We start from the raw sequence: 21,886 nt of genomic DNA on the forward strand, positions 1-21,886 counted from the left end.
CTCACAGCGCTTAACTTTTTCCACATGTTAAGTTACAGCTGTATTCCAAAATGGATTAAATTCATTTTTTCCTCAAAATTCTACACACAATACCCCATAATGATAACGTGAAATACGTTTTTCAGAATTCTTTACAAATCTATAAAAATATTAATAAATCACATGTACATAAGTATTCACAGCTTTTGCCATGACACTCAAAATTGATCTCAGGTGCATCCTGTTTCCACTGATCATCCTTCAGATGTTTCTACAACTTGATTGAACAATTCAGTTGATTGGACATGATTTGGAAAGGCACACACCTGTCTATATCAGGTCCCACAGTTGACAGTGCATGTCAGAGCATAAACCTAGCCATGAAGTCCAAGGAATTGTCTGTAGACCTCCACGACTGGATTGTTTTGAGGCACAGATCTGGGGAAGGGTACAGAAAAATGTCTGCAGCATTGAATGTCCCAATGAGCACAGTGGCCTCCATCATCTGTAAATGGAAGAAGTTTGGAACCACCAGGACTCTTCCTAGAGTTGGCCGCACGGCCAAACTGAGCGATTGGGGGAGATGGACCTTAGTCAGGGAGGTGACCAAGAACTCGATGGTCACTCTTGACAGAGCTCCAGCATTGTTCTGTGAAAACAGGAGAACCTTCCAGAAGGACAACCATCTCTGCAGCACTCCACCAATCAGGCCTGTATGGTTGAGGAGCCAGACGGAAGCCACTTCTCAGTAAAAGGCCCATCTGGAGTTTGCCAAAAGGCACCTGAAGGACTCTCGGACCATGAGAAACAAAATTCTCTGGTCTGATGAAACAAAGATTTACCTCTTTGGCCTGAATGCCAAGCGTCATGTCTGGAGGAAACCAGGCACCGCTCATCAACTGGCCAATACCATCCCTACAGTGAAGCATGGTGGTGGCAGCATCATGCTGTGGGGATGTTTTTCAGTAGCAGGAACTGGGAGACTAGTCAGGATCGAGGGAAAGTTGAATGCAGCAATGTACAGAGACATCCTTGATGAAAACCTGCTCCAGAGCACTCTGGACCTCAGACTGGGGCGAAGGTTCATCTTCCAACAGGACATTGACCCAAAGCAGAGAACAAAGGAGTGGCTTCGGGACAACTCTGTGAATGTCCTTGAGTGGCATTGTATTGAGCAAAGGCTTTGAATACTTATGTACATATTATATTTTAATTCTTTTATTTTTGCAAATCTATAATAAATATGTAACAAACTGTTTTTACTTTGTCATTATGTGGTATTGTGTGTAGAATCTCAAAGAATGAATGAAAACGAATTGAATCCATTTTGGAATAAGGGTGTAACATACGAAAATTTGGGAAATACATTATCGATTATTATTGATAAAATATAGGTGCTGCTGTCTCAATCAAAATACAGCTTTTACACACATGATGCAAGGAATCAGATACGCTGACAACATCATGTAGCATGATATCTTTTTGCAAACCTCAACTAGAAAGAAAGATTTATCAGACATAAACGTTGACGTGTACTAACCTTTTATTATATTACTCGAAATCTCTGCAAATCAATCGCTAGATTATGGTTAGCCACTACCCATTTACTGTATGGCTAGCAGTGACTGCCAGCCAGCATTTCAACGTTGAATGTCAATCGTGTGCTTTCGGGTGAGCTATGGACTATGCAGCTAACATAGAAGAAAGTTGCGTAATGTGACGAGACTGAATTAAAAAGTACAAAAAACACACCAGGGACGCCGACAACCTCGGCAACCCTGCGCAAGGCATCATTTTTTTTTGTTAACGTCTCTGTAATCGTACGTATCAAACAAGACTGGGTGTGCAGACACACGCTAAATTTCTCCAACTTGAAACTGAGAAACCTAGAAAATGTTTACCATGACCAACGGTTGCTATGTTACAAGAAACAATAAGCCAATATGATTGGCCAACGACAGCGTTTAACGCTACTCATTTTCATAAAGTTGAGAAAGTCCAGCTTGCAATGTTCTGTTCACCTTCCCAGAATGCTCTACGCGGGCGTTGACGCAGAGCATCTCCAAAACTGCAGCTCTTGTGGGGTGGGGTGTTCCTGTCTGCATCAAAAGTGGTCTAAGGAAGGAAAAGTGGTGAACTGGCGACAGGGTCATTAATGTACATGGGAAGCGAAGGCTGGCCCATGTGGGCCAATCTAACAGATAACCTAATGTAGCTCAAATTGCTGAAAAAGTTCATTCTGGTTCTGATATAAAGGTGTCAGAACACAGTGCATTGCAGTTTGTTGTGTATGGGGCTGCCTAGCCAGGTTGTCAGGGTGCCCATGCTGACCCCTGTCCACTGTCGAAAGCTCCTAAAATGGGCATGTGAGCATCAGAACTTGACCAAAAAGCTTTTGTTTTACATCATGTGGATGGCCACGTGCATGTGCTTTGCTTAACAGGGGTAAACATGTTGGATGTTTCAGACCATGTACAACCTTTCATGGAAATGGTATTTCCTGATGGCAGTGGCATCTTTCAGCAGGGTTATGCGCCCTGCCACAAAGCAAAAATGGCTCAGGAATAGTTTGAGGAACACAACGAGTTCAAGGTGATGACTCTCCCCAGATCTCAATCCAGTCGAGCATCTGTGGGATGTGCTGGACAAACAAGTCTGATCCATTGAGGCCCCACCTCGCAACATACAGGACTTAGAGGATACGCGGCTAGTGTCTTGGTGCTAGATACCACAGCACAACTTTAGAGGTCTAGTGTCCATGCCCTCGACGGGTCAGGGCTGTTTTGGCAGCAAAAGGGGGACCTACACTATATTAGGTAAGTGGTCATAATGTTATGGCAGATTGCTGTATATATAAATAAAAGAGCTACAATAGCATTATAATTTAACCCTTGTGTTATCTTCGGGTCATTCTGACCCATCAGTCATTGTGACCCACCTTCGTATTGCGACAAATTTACCTCATACAAAAACTAAGTGAAGCATTTTCTTTTAACTGTCGGGCTGTCTCAGACCCCCCACATTTGAATGGTTAAAAGAAAATGATTTGTATTTGTTTTTGTATTGGGTAAAATTTGGTAAACACAACGATGGTTCGTTATGAACCTTTGGGTCATGTGACCCGAAGGCAGCACGAGGGTTAAGTAAGACTAGCCCTTGCTTGCAATCTTGCCCCATCATTGAGCAACATCTCCAGTGCATTTGGGGTACATGCATATATGCATAAGAAGCTCACAAATTTGTTTGCTGTGAAAACTGCATGGGAGTTTGGGTATGTTTGTACTCGTTTGTGATTCCATGATGCTACGGTATTCTCTTCTTAATTTAGGAATCTAATTTCTAGACAAAAAGGTGGTGGTAAAATTGATAAAAGATCCAAGAGTATTTGATAAAAAAAACTAACTGATCTTTACTTCAGGTATAGTGTCTTCATTAAGTATTTTAGATACTATAGGCGGTCTGTGCCTTGATGCACATGCCAGACCTCATAATTAGATAAGAGTGGCAACGTGGTTAGCCAGTGAGTGGATTACTGTTGGGGATTTGTAGGGAACTCATCATTTAATTACATAACATGATCATAGTGTAGGCAGGGTTGAGACAGGCTGCAGTAGTCTTCCATGTTGAGTTGTCCATTTGATGGTTTCGCACATCAGTGATCAGGGGACTTTCTGCCTGTCCTGTCATCAATGGGGGAAGTGTTCTGACTACAGTATGCATTTACATAAAAGTCATATGTTCTCAAACAAGTAGGGTAGGTACTTTATTCATCCCTAAGGGGAAATTGTGTTGTGATAGCAGGCAAAACAAAAAAATCTTTTTTACAATAATGCACAGGGCTGTGGTCATGGCAATTACATGCCCGCTCTTGTACCACTCTTGTACCACAAACTGTGTATTCATGTAGAAACTCTACACAGAGACATACAGGTTCAGTTAAAAACTGTATGCAGTTCCTATGAGTCCTTTTGATCAGCTTGTAATCACAAACCACTCCTGGAACTTGACAGTGCTTCATTTGTTAGAACCTTGACAGTGCGTGCACATCGACCAGATGGTAATTGATGGTTGCAGAACACACATGAGGAAGACTTGTGGAAGTGTCTTGGACAACTTAAAAGGAGATTCTTACCAGGTGAGAATGAAGAGGTTGTTTGTCGTGGAGTTCCACCCCATAGGGGCTCTGCTCCTATTGGGTTACCCCTCTACGTTTACCAATATTTGAAAGCCTAAATGTATCCTCCGTCAGGTGACCCCTATATAAGGGAGCGTCAGCCCACCGTTCATTTCACAATAGACATTACATTTACATTGTCATTTAGCAGACGCTCTTATCCAGAGCGACTTACAGGAAGTACAGGGACATTCCCCCGAGGCAAGTAGGGTGAAGTGCCTTGCCCAAGGACACAACGTCATTTGCCTGGCGGGGAATCGAACCGGCAACCTTCCAATTACTAGCCCGATTCCCTAACCGCTCAGCCACCTGACTCCCTCCCTGACAATAGGCTACATTGTTTCATTTCAGCACGGATTGCCAATATCTGAAGCCACTACGAGATTCTGCACCCCAAAGAGAAACCCGCTGGCACTCACTCAGACCAAGATATGTTGGCTCATCCTTCACTGTCGAAAGCTCTTCTCATGGCTCACAGCTGCTGCCATGCCATGACCATTATTCGTGACAGCCACGAATTATGCTTTGTGTGTCTCGGCCCACGTCATGTATTAACCCTACTTACCCGCACTGTGCTAGCTTCCCTTGGAGTCGTTTTGTGTTCTTTAGGGAAGAGCAGCCCCTCGAAGCTGTTGTCTCTGCGATGGTCTCTGAAGAAGAGAGTACAGCCGCAGATGACGACGCAGAGGACCCTTTGGAGGCAGACCTAGGGAAGACTGGCCAAGCCCCTCCAGCGGAGGCCGCTTCCTTCTCACCCAACCTTCCTCATTCCTTGTTGGGGCCCACCCCTTTGGACAAAGACAGCGAGCTCTCGACTGCAAAACCTTCTGCCTCCCCAGTGACTTTACATTTACATTTATTCATTTAGCAGACGCTTTTATCCAAAGCGACTTCCAAGAGAGAGCTTTACAAAGTGCATCGGTCACTGATCATAACAACAAGATAGCCACAAACACATTGCGAGTAGCCAAAACATGAAGCACACATTGTGAACAAACTTTGTGGAGAGATCCTGGGTGCAGTGGTCCTGGGGATCCACAGTTCGTGGTCCCCAGGACGCTAAAAAGGCTTCTAAACCTTTTGTCCCCTCCATGCCCAAGCAACGGGACTATGTGGAGGGTTTGTGGGATGCACCCTTCTCCACCCACGCACCGGTGGGAGCGTTATTGCCATTCACATGGGTCGAGGAGTACGCCACATTGATCACGGAAAGCATTCCCCTACTGCAACCAGACCTAGCTACTTATCTGGTGCCGGGATCTTGTGCCTGGGCTTCGGCAAAGAAAACTAATCTGCCCACCCGATGCCTCGCTGGCAGACAGGGCGTTCATGCTGGGTGCACAGGATATGGGTGTGCAGGAGAGACTGGAAAAAGCCATTGGTCCCCACCACTGTTTGTTCTGTTGTTGAATTGTACAATAAAGCATTAAAAGAGAGGTTCAGCCCTCCATGCTACTCTTTCTGAAAGACAATGCTTCCGTCCTTTGTCCTTTGACCCGCCTTTGGGAGTCAGTTCCTTCGCACGCAGCCCTTGCACGGGGGGTTCTTCTGTATGTCTTCTCTCCGTTGCCAGCCATCCTCCCCTTGATGGGTCGGGTGACATCAGAGGGTCTCTCGCTGATCTTGGTAGCTCCCAAGCGATTTGCCATAGACACTTCAATTTACCTGTTGCATAAAGCTTTAAGATGAGTGACTGACGTAAGACTGACTTAGATAGCCTGTTACGGTTTGTATTATGGGTAAAATAAGACACTGCGAAAAAAAGAAAAGATGGCAGACAAAACAGCGACACTTAACGGCGAAAGATTGATACATTTAAACCTGATGAAAACCTATATCTGTTGGAGGAATACAATATTGAAAAATGTGTCTTAACAAATAGTGTATGCGCTTTTAAGCTTCTTAATTTAACCCCAACGCTACTTCCATTTATCAACAACTCCAACGCAGATGGCTGGTGCTAGCGTCAATAAAGTGAGTTATGTTGTCATCTACTCACTCGTTTAATAAAACATTTTATTCTGCGCAAAAGCAGAACCCAGTCAACATTTATGTTGACTGTTAGTTCCACATAACACACTTAGTTCCTTTCGTAATAAATTATGCTAAGATAATGACGTAGCCTACTAACAGATCGTTGGCATAGCAACTCAGCCCTTACCGCAAGGTTTAGCCAGGGGGAGAGGTGGCTAACCTTTTTACCTCAAATCAAGTCAGTCTTACTATTTATGCAACAGACAGGCTTAGTTAGACAAGTCTAACCTGACAATTTAAGACAGTCTAAGGCTAAGACTAGTCTTAAACTAAGTTTATGCAACTGGCCCCAGGGGACATCCTTGGCTGCGACGGGCCCTTGGCCACTTCCTCCTCTCCAGGACGCGTTCTCCCAAGAGATCGGGGCCCCACTCATGGCTTGGTTACTGAAAGGGATGCAGAGGTCTCTCTGATGCAGTTATTTAGACCATTCAGGGAGCCCACGCGCAATCCACTGCTTGAGGGTACACAGCGTGCTGGCAGACCTTTTCACAATGGTGTAATGGCCAGGGAATCGAATCCATCTTGTAGAGGCTTTCCTGCTTTTTCTACAATCTCTTTTTGTGCGGCAGCCGTCTCTGCATGTTACAAGGGTTTTGCTAGATTTAGTCTGTTCACCTACCCTTTGATTAAGCATTTTTTGGTTTCTGCTTGCAGACTTAGACCACCTCACAAGGGCGTCTGCTTCCAGCTGGTCCTGTGCAGGCCCCCATTTGAACAGATTCGTGACGTGGTGTAGGACATGCAGGATTGTGAGTGCGTGGTCGCTCTCTAGGCTACCTGTTCCCTTGCACTTGTACTTTTCGGATGCGTGCCTCACATTTGCATATGGGGATCGTCCCTCCTGTCTCCACCCCTTGGGCTTCTGGCTATTTTGAGGTTGGATCTGGGGGCAGGGCTGTTTTGTGACACTTTATCTGTTTTGTTAGGTATCAACCTTGACTTGATTATGAGTAATGCATCCCTCTGGTGTTCTGAGTTGTTCTGTGACCAGGACTCGCTGGGTGTATATATGGCCTCGCTCCGCCTAAACCAATATGAGCAGAGCCCTTATGGGGCGGAACTCCACGACATAGAACAATGGTTATGGAGATAACTCTCGCACCTTTATTCAACCCAGCTTATTTTACATTAGTTTTGGGAGAATTAACGGCAGTCTGATTCCCCCTTATGGCACCTGACAGTGGATATATTTTGGCTTTCAGTGATTGGCTAAGTGAACGTAGAGGGGTAAACCAATAGGAGCCTCATGGGGCTTCGCTCTACTCATAGAACTGGAGCTAGTTGGTTATGGAGCTATCTCCATAACCAACACACAACTAGCAAACAGTATATTTATAACTGGCACCATAATATCTCTGTACTCTGTTTTGCTTCAGATCTTAGTGGAGGACTGTGTTCCTGTGCTAAAGAAATATGTGGAGGAAGGTAGGACATTTGATTATGTCATCAATGACCTTACAGCAGTTCCCATCTCTACAGCTCCAGAGGAAGGTGAGTGAGGATGTAGTAGAGAACGGTTTCAAAATGTTTTTATCTCATGCACAAAGAAACTGGTAAATTAATTTCTTTGCATATTTTCAATGGTAGATACAATGTAATTTAAGAATTTTGTGGTGTTACATCCTTGTTGTTTATTAACATCTAAAATTAGAATTATCTTGCACAAGGAGGGTCTGCAATTGAAAGTCTGACATGGTGTACATCATAGTGGACATTACAAAACTCTGCTCAGCTTTTCTCAAGTTGTCTAATTTCTGTTCATAGAGTTAACCTGCTGTTCGTAAGGAACAAAAGCATAACTTGAAACATTCTGAAACTACGCCGTGTGCTAACAATCTTTCTCCCTGTCTCAGACTCTACATGGGAATTCCTCCGTCTGATCCTGGATCTCTCCATAAAAGTAATGCGACCCAGTGGGAAGTATTTCACACAGGTGAGAAAGTACACAAAATAACTAGAGAGGGTACAATTTCTGGGGAAATTGTAGGGTGTGCTTGCTTGCGTCGGTTGCACAGGGGTCCGTTTTTGAATGACATTTTTACAACTGATATTTCTGTATATGTTATATAAAAATGCATACTTATTATTTATAAAGATTACATAGATTTAAAAGCATATTTTTTTTGCTGCTCATTTACAACTGAAAATACGAGTGAAGTGTAGAATGAAATAGATGTCTTCTCATTTCCCCTGCAAGAGGCAGCCTCATCGTTGAATCAAAACGAATAAATTTGGCAGACCGGTGTAAAAATTGACCTAATCTCTATGACTTAAACGTCCTTTTAAGTTGTCCCTTCTCGTGATATTTTCAGGCATTAGCCTACTCATATTGCATTCATTCATTAATAAAGAACCCCCTTTGAAGATTATTCTAAGACTTTACCGGCAAAAGATAGAATCGCGATTCAAACAGTACCATCTGCTAACTGAAAATATGCCCCCAAAAACGTAAATAAGCTTGACATTTATTTAGTGGAAAATCGCTCATTCATAAAAAGCTCACTGGTAGCGATCATTGTCAGTAACAACGCAAAATGCGATATAGCCCTGTGTGGAGAAGCTGCCCCGGTAAATTGTACTACTACGGTACAGTACTAGACTACTGCTGTGTTCGTCTTGGTAGCGATTGCGTTGGTTGAATTGGATTTAACGTTCCGTTGTACGGTTTAAGCTGAAATTAATTATTTTCATGAACAGATTGACAACGTTTAGGCTGTGGCAATGAAGTTCAGGTTAGTAGTTAGATAGACTTTTGATTTAAGTAAGGGGAGTTCCGAACATGTTCTGTCGCCGTTTGACTTCCTAAACAGCTGTGTAGTGTAGATGTTTTTGTAGTGTGTCTCACGTAAGCTACAGCGTTGCAGTGAGCTACACTGGTTTGAAACCACAGGTAATGGTAATTTCACCAACAAATCGTTTACTAATGTCAGAATAAATCCTACAACGAATTGTATATGTGAGGAATGTTTATTTTAACGATTGAAAACAGATAACGCTACATCATAGACCACTGTAGTATGTGTTGCCCGGGCAACACAGGCTAATGTCATGATGCTAATACTTCAGTGAAATAGTAGACTACTGTTTCCGAAAGTAGATGTACTTCCTTAATAATATCAGCTTATACTGTACATTACACATGACAATTGTGTGTCATATCACAAAGTAAAATGAGTAAATAGTTATCACCCTGGCCTCTTTGCTTGTGGCGTTTCTGCAGCTGCCTTGCAGTAAAGCTATAGTTAGCCTAGCTATCCCCCAGGTTAACAGATGCGAAACGAATGTTCTGCCAATGTTAGTCACGCGTGTTTTCGTGACGTTAGTGACGTCAGTGACTGTGGCTAGCAAATTAGCCACCATTAGCTTCACTTTTCGCCACAAAAACTTAACTTAAGCCCAAACCATGCAACGGAACGTAAATTCCAATAGAAGCAACTCAATCGCTACCAAGACGAAACTTTTGACACCTACGTTGTCTATGTAGGCCAAATATTGACTGAGTTTTAGGGGGGCAAAAAGAATAAAAATAATAATAATAATAATAACTAGAGAGGGTACAATTTCTGGGGAAATTGTAGGGTGTGCTTGCTTGCGTCGGTTGCACAGGGGTCCGTTTTTGAATGAAATTTTTACAACTGATTTCTGTATATTTTATATGAAAATGCATACTTATTATTTATAAAGATTAAATAGATTTAACGGAATTTTTTTTTGCTGCTCATTTACAACTGAAAATACGAGTGAAGTGTAGAATGAAATAGATGTCTTCTCATTTCCCCTGCAAGAGGCAGCCTCATCGTTGAATCAAAACGAATAAATTTGGCAGACCGGTGTAAAAATGGACCTAATCTCTATGACTTAAACGTCATTTTAATTTTTTCCCTTCTCGTGATATTTTCAGGCATGTAGCCTACTCATTGCATTCATTCATTAATAAAGAACCCCCTTTGAAGATTATTCTACGACGTTACCCGGCAGTAGAAGATGGAATCGCGATTCAGACAGTCCCATCTGCTAACTGAAAAAATGCCCCCCAAAACGTAAATAAGCTTGACATTTATTTAGTGGAAAATCGCTCATTCATAAAAAGCTCACTGGTAGCGATCATTGTCAGTAACAACGCAAAATGCGATATAGCCCTGTGTGGAGAAGCTGCCCCGGTAAATTGTACTACTACGGTACAGTACTAGTAGACTACTGCTGTGTTCGTCTTGGTAGCGATTGCGTTGGTTGAATTGGATTTAACGTTCCGTTGTACGGTTTAGGCTGAAATTAATTATTTTCATGAACAGATTGGCAACGTTTAGGCTGTGGCAATGAAGTTCAGGTTAGTAGTTAGATAGACTTTTGATTAAGTAAGGGGAGTGCCGAACATGTTCTGTCGCCGTTTGACTTCCTACAGCTGTGTAGATGTTTTTGTAGTGTCTCGCGTAGGCTACAGCATTGCAGTGAGCAACACTGGTTTGAAACCACAGGTAATGATAATTTCACCCACAAATCGTTTACTTGTAATGTAATGTCATAATAAATCCTACAACGAAAATGTATTTGTGAGGAATGTTTATTTTAAAGATTGAAAACAGATGCATCATAGACCACTGTAGTATGTGTTGCTCGGGCAACAGAGGCTAATGTCATGATGCTAATGCTTCAGTGAAATAGTAGACTAGACTAGACTACCGTTTCCAAAAGTAGATGTGGGCCTACTTCCTTAATAATATCAGCTAATATTGTACATTACATTTCATAATTGTGTTTCACATCACAAAGTAAAATGAGTAAATAGTTATCACCCTGGCCTCTTTGCTTGTGGCGTTCCTGCAGCTGCCTTGCAGTAAAGCTATAGTTAGCCTAGCTATCCCCCAAGTTAACAGATGTGAAACGAATGTTCTGCTACAGGTAGTCACGCGTTTTTTCGTGACGTTAGTGACGTTAGTAACGTCAGTGACTGTGGCTAGCAAATTAGCCACCGTTAGCTTCACTTTTCTCCACAAAAACGCAATTTCTACTTAAACCATGCAACGGAACGTAAATAAAAATACAACCAACGCAATCGCTACCAAGACGAACCTTTTGACACCACCGTTGTGTATGTAGTCCAAATATTGACTGATCCTTAGGGGGGCGAAAATAAATAAATAAATAAATATATATGTGAGAGAACAAAGGTTGTGCTCTCGCCGAAGGCTTGAGCACACCCAATAATATATATGTGAGAGAACAAAGGTTGTGCCCTTGCCGAAGGCAAAGCACACCCAACAAGTCATCAAGAGTCTGAGGTAGCAAACGGACTCATGACACTACACTACTACTGAGCCTTGTAGGTGTGGATCACTAGAGCAGTTGTTTCTCCTGGCACATTTTCCAATGAAGTTCAATAGGAAAATTAGTCAACAGACATGAAATAAAAATGATCTACCAACAGCAAATCTCTGTAGTTGGTAGCATAAGGATGTTAGATGTTGGTTTGCTACCTCAGACTACGGTAGCCCTAATGTGCAAAACACACCTACTAATATGAGTCATTTCATGATAATGACAGAGTTACGTGGACCAGGATAGTTGTTTGGCTATCGATTTTTATGTTTAACACGCAATTTATACTTTTGCCACATGCTTCGATAGCCAAACAACTGTCCGGGTGCACGTAACTCTGTCATTAGAGCATTTCTCATTTCCTGTTAGTTACTGTGCATCCAAGTGTTGTACCTACCCTTTCCGTTTGGAGTTAATGTAATTGTGTTTCCCATTTGGGGGAGCGTGTCTTTGTATTTCGGGGGGAGGTGAGCAAGTCATCCTATTTGGGGGGTGTTTACTCGTACTTGATGGGAGTGTTTTCATTTGGGGGGTGTACTCGTATTAGTATGGAGCTAAAACAGTGACAGTAAACTGAGGTATTAAAATAAAAATTGGCATTGAAACAAGTATTGGCACTGAAAAAGTTCAACTAAAGAAAAAAAAATCTCACAATCCTATTATTTTTATATTTTTATGCATCATGATGGTTTTTTTTATTTCAATCTTTACAAAAAAAAATTCTCAATTACAGTTTTTTTTACAATGTCACTGGTTTTCAGTTTCAACTTTATGGTTTTCAGTTTCAACTTTCTGTCACTGTTTTGGCGTAGAGGGGGGGCTTGAGGGAAGGGAGTGTGCCCCTCCACCAGAGTCCGTCATCCTCAGTGCACCTTGCTTCCACAAGTTCACCTGCAGCCACCAAATCTCAAGTAAGTCTGTTTACTTCTGCAGTTGTTTTTTTTTTTTTTTATAGAAGCGGGCAGGTTTAATGTTAACTTTTCTAATGGATGTTGTGCTGTTTTGGCAGATGTTAGCGCGAACAAGAGCTAACGTTAATGATAGCTAATAGGCCTACCGCACGTAAGCTAACATTTGCCAAAACAGCACAACGTCCTTTAAAAGTTAACAATAAACCTGCACGCTTTTATTTGAAAAAAAACAACTGCAGAAGTAGGGCACACAGTCACTCCCTCCCCTCAAGCCCCTCCCCTCTGTGCCAAAACAGTGACAGAAAGTTGAAACTGAAAACCAGAAAGTTGAAACTGAAAACCAGTGACATTGGGGGGAAAAAACTGAAATCAAGAAAATGTGTAAGATTGAAATTGAAAAACCCATCATGATGCATAAAAAAATCAAAATAAAATAATAGGATTGTGAGATTATTTTTTCTTCAGTTGAACATTTTTCAGTGCCAATACTTGTTTCAATGCCAATTTCTATTTGTAATACCTCAGTTTACTGTCACTGTTTTAGCTCCATATATTAGTGGGTGTGTTTTTTGCACTTCAGGGCCACCGTATCCAGGGGCATTGTTAAACATAAAGCTCTACTGGGACACAGGCCCCTATTCATATCCCTTTTTTTTCTTCCAAGCTTTCTGCGCACAATGCACTACTCGGCTATAGAAACTCCCTTGCTTAACCCACTATACAACAGTTCATGGACGCCAGTTTGATATCAGCTTTGGCAGGGACATCAATAGTTAATGCGAGCACGTAACATTTTTTCGCATTCGAGTGCAAATACTGTGTTTTTTGAGCTTCATGTAATATTGTTTTTATGTTTTAGTCAAAATAGGATGATCAGTAGGCCTATCATTTAAAAACGTTCTTTAGTTTTGTAATGTTTTCTTAGCCTACCTCAATTCTGACTTGTGTGCCGAGCCAAACTTTTGTGTGCGTGCTGCTGTGGCTATTTGGCAACCTCAGAAGAGCGCGCTGACATGGAATTCTGCTGGCATCAGTTTGTCTGTTCGGTTAAACTGCTTCGATTTTACAAGCATTGATTGGGATACGGTGTACATTTTTTCCGGGATTATCAATCTAAATGAATGCACTGACTAATAAAGTACATTGTTAAAACTCAAACTTTAGATTTTACTGCGGCACAGCAGATTTATACCGGCACGTGCCCCAGTAAAAAGGGTCAACACCACTGACCGTATCAGACCCATAATGAATGAATCATCCAACTGTCAGAGTAAATAAGAGCAGAGAATGGTTCAAAGGTGGACTCACAGAGAAATGCAAAGTTTTGGTCGTATCTTGTGAGATTTTTCTTTCTCAAATACTTTCTCAAATATTTTCGGGTCGGTTTATTTTAGGTAAAACGTCAATCAGGAAGTATCTCACAATACAAATTTTGTTTATAGTAAAAGACACACAGGTTCTTCAGATCTTTTCTGGGTGACAGTTTGTAGCGATATTAGTCCCATCTCAAATTCAATTTAAATGTAATGGTTTAGAATTTGATATTTTCAAACTGCAAATTGTGTGCCACATTGAAAATTGAAATTAGTTAACCGATTGATATAAAATCCAAAAGTTTTAAAATGTTTTACTCTTATTACATGAAACTTGTATTCGTTCAACTTTGTTATTGGCAAACACAGCTTGTCTGATATCATAAATCACTTGGAGGCTGATTACACTCTCCTCTCTTCCAAAGCCCTCTGTCTTTTTTTTCTCAACCACACAATCACTAACTATTATATCAATGTGTTGGGAATAGTGTTGTCACAAAAAACGGAACTCTAGTACCAAGTATCTACTCAAACGAAAAAAAACGGTACAATAACAGAACTTCTGAAGTTACGGTAGTACTGAGTCGGACACTGACAAGCACAAAGTTGTCAAATAAATCTCACCAGAAGTCACTTTGGTGGCTCTCTGAAAAGTTGCTAAATCTGGGGGGTGCAAAAAGTAGTTAAATCTAGTGACAGTCGTTAAATTGGCAACACTGGACAATCATAAGACGCCGGCATGGAGACAAGCAGCTAATGCTGCAGGGGATCCACTAAAAGTTGTTGACAAGAAAAGTGGAAGAGCCACGAATGAAAATACTTTGGGTCTGAGGCAGATGACAATGAGAACATTGTCGATCACCAGAAACCAATTTGCAAACATCACCGTTCATTTACTTTATGGTTTGCAGCATACTGCAAATGCAATACCTAATACTGGGGCATATGAAAGAAGAGGGCACAACAGGGTTAACACATTTTCACAGAGGCTTTTAGATGACATAGTTTGCCGAAATTTGTGTGTTGGGGTTTGGGATAGGCTACATGTACGTTATGTGCTTGTAGTGCGACCAAAATTCCCATGAAACATGTTGAATCCACTTCTTACAAATTATGTTCAAATCAAAATTTATATTTTTGATCTCTACGTCATCTTCTGAGTTTGCTTAATGTCTACACTCAGTCCACACACGTTTTGCCTTGAAGCCTACATGCATTGTGATTGTTAATGTTCTGTTGTTGTCATAAGTACATTCTTAGATATTGTAGGTGACTGTTACTGTCAAAAGATGAATGTTGTTCAGTAACCTATTTTCGTTTTGTGCCAAATTTCACTGGTATTGGTACCGACTACTGAAACTTTGGTACTGTGACAACACTAGTTCAGAATGGGTTTGTTAGATGATATATTAAAGGCAGGGTAGGCAAGTTTTGCGAAGCTAGCTATTTTAGCTTCTGTTTAACACAATTCAAACCAAAATATCCCACCTCCTCCCTTCAAAGCCACTCCCACAAAACTACAGTAACGAGCATTGAGTGGCGGGGCAGAGTGCGCGCGGATAGGTAGACAGACAGGTAGCCCGTCCAATCACTAGTCAGGGTACCCATTAACGATTGGTCGTGTTTATTACAGTACTGCAACGCCCACAGATGTCGGAATTATTTCATATTACCGTCAAACCTTTAGATATGTTTGTTGCTATCAAGACGTGAAGTTACTTTCGGCAAATATGACAAAAACTTCTTCTCAACAACATTGCCTACCCTGCCTTTAATACGTTTCAGATAAAGTTGTATAACCTTTCTGGCTAGCTTCATTAATTGTAATTTTGCCTTTAATTTATAATTTGTATTTTGCCATTAATTTGTAATTCAGCACAGTTGCTAGGCAGTGAGATTAAGACCAATAACCGTCCATTTTTAAGCCTACTTGCTTAACCTTTTGGCTACCTGGTGTATGCCACTGCCCAACAACACGCTAGTTATTCACTTTTCAAGTGTATCGCCTTTTGGAGGAAATACATTGAGGACGATTTAGGATTACTTATCATTACGTGGGGTACCTGATGGTTTAAGTTTCAAGAGTTTAAGCTCAAGTGTAAATGTATGCATTCTGGGTACTATGCATCAGTTTCAACTGATGATGGCACAAATACAACTATCCAATACAATTTCCCTCTACAACAGCAATGAAGTCGGCTTTGATGTTGTAGAAAAGGCCCAAAAGTTAGTTATTAATTTGTTTGGGTATGATTGTTCATTGCTTTTAATTCATAGGGGGAGCCATCCCACATGAACATAACGATCATGCAGTAGAGGAATGGGCTTCAGTCAGTTGATGTGCTCTGTTGTATCGCCATATCATTATTTTTATCGTATAGTTTATTGTGCGTGAATGAAAGAGTAAGTATTTATCCGTTATATTACTGGTATTGTATCTATATATATTTCTGGAAAATAGTCGCATGAAAATAAAGAAATTGGGCAATCCTGTGTAAAGATTTTACTAACCTATATGATTTAAACTTCCCCTTAAGTATTTCCCTTCTAGTGACACAATCATTGTCAGTCACGTCCTTGTCTGAAGACTCAGGGCTCATGTGAGTGGCCATACACACTGTAAGTAGGGAATAGCACATTCAACTTTGTCAGCTTTTCTAATACCCCCACTATATCAGCCTCTCTCAATCCTGGTCCTTGGGCCTACTGTAGCCATGCATGGTTTTTTTGTTAGATTTTTACTTTTCTTTTTTCTCTATGTATATTTGAGACCACACATTCATAGATATAGGCCTACATTTCTATATGGAAATGGATTATCAGGTCGATCGGATTAAATGAGCCAAAACGAGGCACGTTCTTTAACTTTATACTGTATGTAACTCCAATTCCAGATGTTTCGACTGCCTATTTTTCAGTTGTTATGCCTGGAATATATGTTTTGTATAACTAATAAAGATAAACCCAAAAAATCCCACTATAAAACTTGCGCACACAGACACAAACATACTCATATACAGAAATTCAATCAATCAAACTTTATTTATATAGTGCATTTCATACCAGGAGGGAACCCAATGCGCTTCACAGAGGGGAAAGGGTAGGGGGGGATACAAAACACTTTTGTTTGACACCAATTTTCCAGAGGGAAGCAAACAAAAACAGTGCACCCAGTTGGGCCAATATAGGTGAACTGAAAAAATTCTTCCCTCACCTCTCTGAAATGAATTCCTCGCTGCCTTCACAGCCAGTTTGGGCGCTGTCTTTTTAAGAAATCCCTGACTTCCTGCTCAGCAAACGAGCTGCATGGCTGCATCTCGTATGGAAATCAATGGCCTGGGCCACAAAATCTGAGCCAACTGGGCTCAGAGGCAGGAGATAAAAGCTTGAGATGAGGCAAGAGATCGGAAGAAACACCAATATCACTGACCGATCACGTAATCAAAAACATCCGGGGGCCTTGCGTTTGGTTGTGAGTGGCCGACCCGGCTGGATCTAGGCTCCTCGGAAGATTCTTTAGTTTTGCTCAATGTTCCAATGAGCGCACACACACAGCTTTACTCCACTTTGTGGCTGAAATGTGTTGACGCACCAGTGCCCCAGCAAATATGCAAAACATCACATTGCATTTCATTATGTTGTGTTACGTTAATCAATCTGCATATTGATTGTGAAAATGATTTTCTTAATTTCTCTAACATTCAAAAATGCACTGTCCCTTTAATCAAAATCAAATAACCAAGTAAACCAACATGGAACAGGCAGTTGACTCCATGTGTCTGCCATGTGTCAATGCACCATTGATGTAAATTTTTTTATCTTCATTTCAACCCCATATAAAAAAATATATATATGATCCAAAACGACATTGCACAAGCATAGAGTACACATATTTTAAAAATAACTATCAAATTATTTTGCAACATTTTCTCCCTGAAGTTTGCATGCTTCCTTGTTTCCTAAAAAGTAGCTTCTGTACTAGGTTTGGGCTGTCGGTATATTAGTCGTTTTTTGCCAGCCACATTTTCGGCGGTCCAATCAGCGAACAGAAGGAGTGGCTGGGAACGATGACGTTGATGTTGCGCCTTAGTTTGAGTTGTAGTTCAGTAATGGCGGCGGAGAAAGGTGCGAGCGAAGCCATTCGGTCTGTTGTGGCAATGCTGCTGAATATCCAGAAGTTGGAGCCGGAGCAAGAACAATCTTTGCTAAGTTTTGTTGGTGGCCATGATGTTGTGGCCCTCCTCCCCACGGGGTTTGGGAAAAGTTAGATTTTCCAGCTCGCTCCGTTAGTGGTGAAAGAGTTGGGGAGTTGAGGCGAACGCTTTTGGTTTATTGGTTATGGCAGATCAGAGTGGCTCTGGGCAGATCCAATAGTTTTTAACTTCAACAGAGTACCCGCCTTCAAGGAAGTTAACGCTTGTCAATGGAGCGATCCCAGACTCTCTGTACAAATGAAATGTACAAGAGTCTTTTTAGGACCAGGCTAGTTGATCGGGTTGAGGTCAAAGCTTTGTGCAGGCTACTGAAGGTCTTCCATACCAAACTTGACGAACCATTTCTATGTGGACTTTACTTCCTGCATGGCTGCATTATCATGCATTTAATGTGTATTAAAAGACTCGTATATTATTTACATCTACAGTACATTTATAGGCGACAGACATATATATTGCAGATTTTTTCATGGGTTTAAATGAAATTACTTCAATATCTGGATTTACAGTGAAACTGGGAAAAAATGACATTAGATGGCTTGGGAAGACAAATGTGAGATCACCCAAAATGCATTGCATGTTCAATTTGAATAAATTACATATAATTATATTATAAATATGTTTCTCCACAGGCACAATTTAAAGCCCAATGTACGTACAACAGTTTTCCGTAAAACTCCTCCCAACACATCCATAACTAGCTCCACCTACTCTGTAGCCTGGAAAATATAAAATGCCAGCTCTGGATCAAGAAGTAGTTTGTGGTATCTAACTACTTTGCTTACAAATCATGCACATATTTTCCATTAGAGCCTCCTCCACATGTCAGGTTTTAAGTAGGCTAACTTAAGCCTGATTAATACTTCAATGTCAAACGAATCTGCGTTGGGTCCGCGGGGCGGCGGCGGGCGGGGGGGGGCGACCAATCGACCATGTAGAGACAGAAATTACATGCCGTCATGTAAATAATATAAATAACATAAGGCCATTTAGTTTGTTTAATAAAAGAGCAAGCTATAGACCTGTTTTATAGGAAAGGTAACCTTCAATTACTTATTTTGTGATCTGGCGCTATATAAAAAATAAATATATATATATTCCCCCCCACCCCCCCTGATATAATGGTAGGGGAAACACTGCAGTGCTTGTACATTTGCAATTTGCAGGCTGTTTTGACATCAGTAAACACGTTCATTTATGTAACAAAATTCACTGATCTATACTGAAAGTAAGCTATATCCACTTTATATTGTCGTTCTGTTCGCTAGCCAGCCCCTTTGAAAGCAGATGGATATCGGTTGTAAAGGTGATTTCACATCTAAATAACAAAACTGAATTTCCCTATTTTCCTTACTACGGTAGATTCCTATAAATAGATAGCTACCTATATTGGGGAAGATGCAAAAAGTATAGTTTGTTTACCAAACCACAGTAATAGGTGGTTTTTAGGTTTGAGGTTCATGTGGTTTGAGGTTTATGTTGTTTAATTTGTTATTTGTTTAACTACTTGCTCTTATGTTTCTTCCTATTGGCACTTATTTGCTTTCCACAATGTATGCTTCATGTTTTGGTTACCCGCAATCTCCTTGTTTATGATCATTGACCTATGCACTTTTGTAAAGCTCTCTCTTGGAAGTCGCTTTGGATTAAAGCGTCTGCTAAATGAATAAATGTAAATGTAATAGACCATAATTTTGCACAATTGTGCCGCCTAGTGCAAAGAAATGCAATGGCTATCCACACAACAAGGCTGTACAACTATAAACGTGAGGTGTGCAGTGATGTGAATGTAACCTAAAATACAATGCTAAGTTTAGATCACTAAATACAGGTTGATAGTCACACTGGTCCCATGTGTATTTCAGCTTCTTATCTGTGTGTAGAACATTTATAATACACTCTTTAATTGTTTGTTTGTGCCCCTAGGGTAACTGTGCAAACCTGACTGAAGCTCTGAGTCTTTACGAGGAGCAACTGGGAAGGCTGTCATTTCCAGTAAACTTCTCCAAGGAGGTAGTATGTGTGCCCTCCTACATGGAACTGTATCCTTCCAAACAACGCTCACACACTCAATCAATCATCAATTTAATCAGTACCTTGCTGGCTTTACAAGATATATTGGAAAAAGGGTATTTGTGCACCTACACAAAATTAACACTACAATTCCACTGTCTCCATAGTCAAAGCGTAAATTGACATTCATGTAGGACAGAACTATATCATAAATGTCATTTGTCTTTATATGCATACATAAAGTGGCAGCTTACACTCCTCAACAAACATGTGTAGGTGGGTTTTCTACACAATTTGGAAGAAATAAAGGCGTCTCCCTTTCCTATTTGACCCCACCCTGATGGAAGGTGAAGAATTTGTACTGTAGTACCAACAGGGAAAGACAACACTGTTTTACCATTGCTCCATATATTACTGGTTCTGTGTCTTTTACCCTTTTTAAATGTTTGTTTTTATTGTTTCATGTCTAAACAAGATTGTGTTATCGTTTGTCCTGATATTTTATGTAGGGTTGTTGTTTGCATGTAGCTGACTGGGAGACCCCCTAGATATGACTTTTTGTCTATTGTACTTTCAACCAGACCCTCTTTGACTGTTCCTTCATTTATGTAAGAAGTATTTACATTTAGTATGGTTTTGGGTTGTGTGATATAGTTAAATCAGATGGATGTTTGTGCATTTCATTCTTTGTTTTCAAGCTTGTGCTATCAAAGATGTGGAGTGTCAACCTACCCGATGAGGCTGATGTATCATACTGCATTATAAAGGGAAAAGGGTCATTCTCTGTATCAGTTCCTTGCTTGAACAGCATCTGTGTGATGGTTGTTTGTATTATGTAGCGCCTCCTACTGGATCTTATTTTTACATGATCAGTAGAGTTTTCTACAAATGTTTGAAGTCCATGTACTGGGAGAGTTAAGTTTTTATTTTGTGTAGCATGCTTATACACAATGCACATTCAAGCCTTCGATAATTGTTGTGGTGCTTTATGTTTTTATTTATTTGGTATTATTTCACCAAAGGCAGTTTTATCCCATTAGTAAAAATTAAATTTTGTTTAGTAGTGACAAGTTATTAAAAGTGAGCTGCATAATCTTTTTGGGAAGACCATGTTCTTGTAGTTTATTTTCATCAGTCATGGCAAAAGTATATACATGTCAGTCAATAGGTTCATTCTGTGGTAAAAGTACATTGTACTCTAGTACAAGTCAGGGCGAGTACAAGTCAGTGAAGTCAGTGTGTGTCGGTGTCAGCAAAGCAATGATACAATTTTGTGGTTTTTGTTCCAGTCATGTATGTTTCCATTTTTAATTAGAGGATTTACACGTGTAAACTAGTCTAGAAGCTAAAATACCAGGGCTTGAAATAAACCTTTTTTTATTGGTGGCACTGGTGCTCCCAACTTTAAAAAGCTAGGCCCACCGGCAAAAATTTCGGAACACCCAACAAATATTAAGGAGCACCACAACTAACATTTTTAAGTTCTAGATTTACAGGGCTCTCATGTTTTATCAACATTTTGCAGTGAGATTACCATACCTGTCAACATTTGGGACAAACAAATTCTGGGAGACGGGGTGGGGGGGTGCTGGTGATGTTTCTCATTGGCTGGTTGGTGCCATTTAATTCTGTATAACTCGAGACAACGATCAACTTGGCAGAAAACGTCCCTCCATATGCCTGAATCTCGTGCATGAGAAATGGTTGAAATGCCTGAGTCTCATGGCGACTGCTTGAGACTTGAGAGCTCTGGATTTAATTTGCCTGCTAGTTAGCTCCCTGTCATGTGCCAACGGAGCTTATATTAAAAATATAAATTAAAATCTGTATTTAAGTTTAATTGGTTATGTAACGTTGCAAAGAACGGTGGACAGGTCACTGTATCAGCTCACAGCAGACACACAGCCTACACTTCAGTTGGCTAATTAG

The 21,886-nt window shown here is 40.8% G+C and overlaps 1 protein-coding gene across 1 annotated transcript in view; it reads left to right on the plus strand.

The window, feature by feature from the left end:
• Positions 1 to 21,062, plus strand: part of sms (spermine synthase) — a 112,220-nt gene extending 91,158 nt beyond the window's left edge. Inside the window, exons 7-11 of the mRNA XM_067257023.1 lie at positions 4,025 to 4,114; positions 7,567 to 7,681; positions 8,044 to 8,123; positions 19,871 to 19,986; positions 20,234 to 21,062. Of these exons, the coding sequence (XP_067113124.1) occupies positions 4,025 to 4,114; positions 7,567 to 7,681; positions 8,044 to 8,123; positions 19,871 to 19,986; positions 20,234 to 20,264 (432 nt within the window). The 3' untranslated portion in view covers positions 20,265 to 21,062. The remainder of the gene's footprint in view (positions 1 to 4,024; positions 4,115 to 7,566; positions 7,682 to 8,043; positions 8,124 to 19,870; positions 19,987 to 20,233) is intronic.
• The last annotated feature ends 824 nt before the right edge of the window (positions 21,063 to 21,886 follow it).

This window comes from Osmerus mordax, chromosome 19 (genome assembly GCF_038355195.1).
Source record: "Osmerus mordax isolate fOsmMor3 chromosome 19, fOsmMor3.pri, whole genome shotgun sequence".
NCBI lineage: Eukaryota > Metazoa > Chordata > Actinopteri > Osmeriformes > Osmeridae > Osmerus > Osmerus mordax.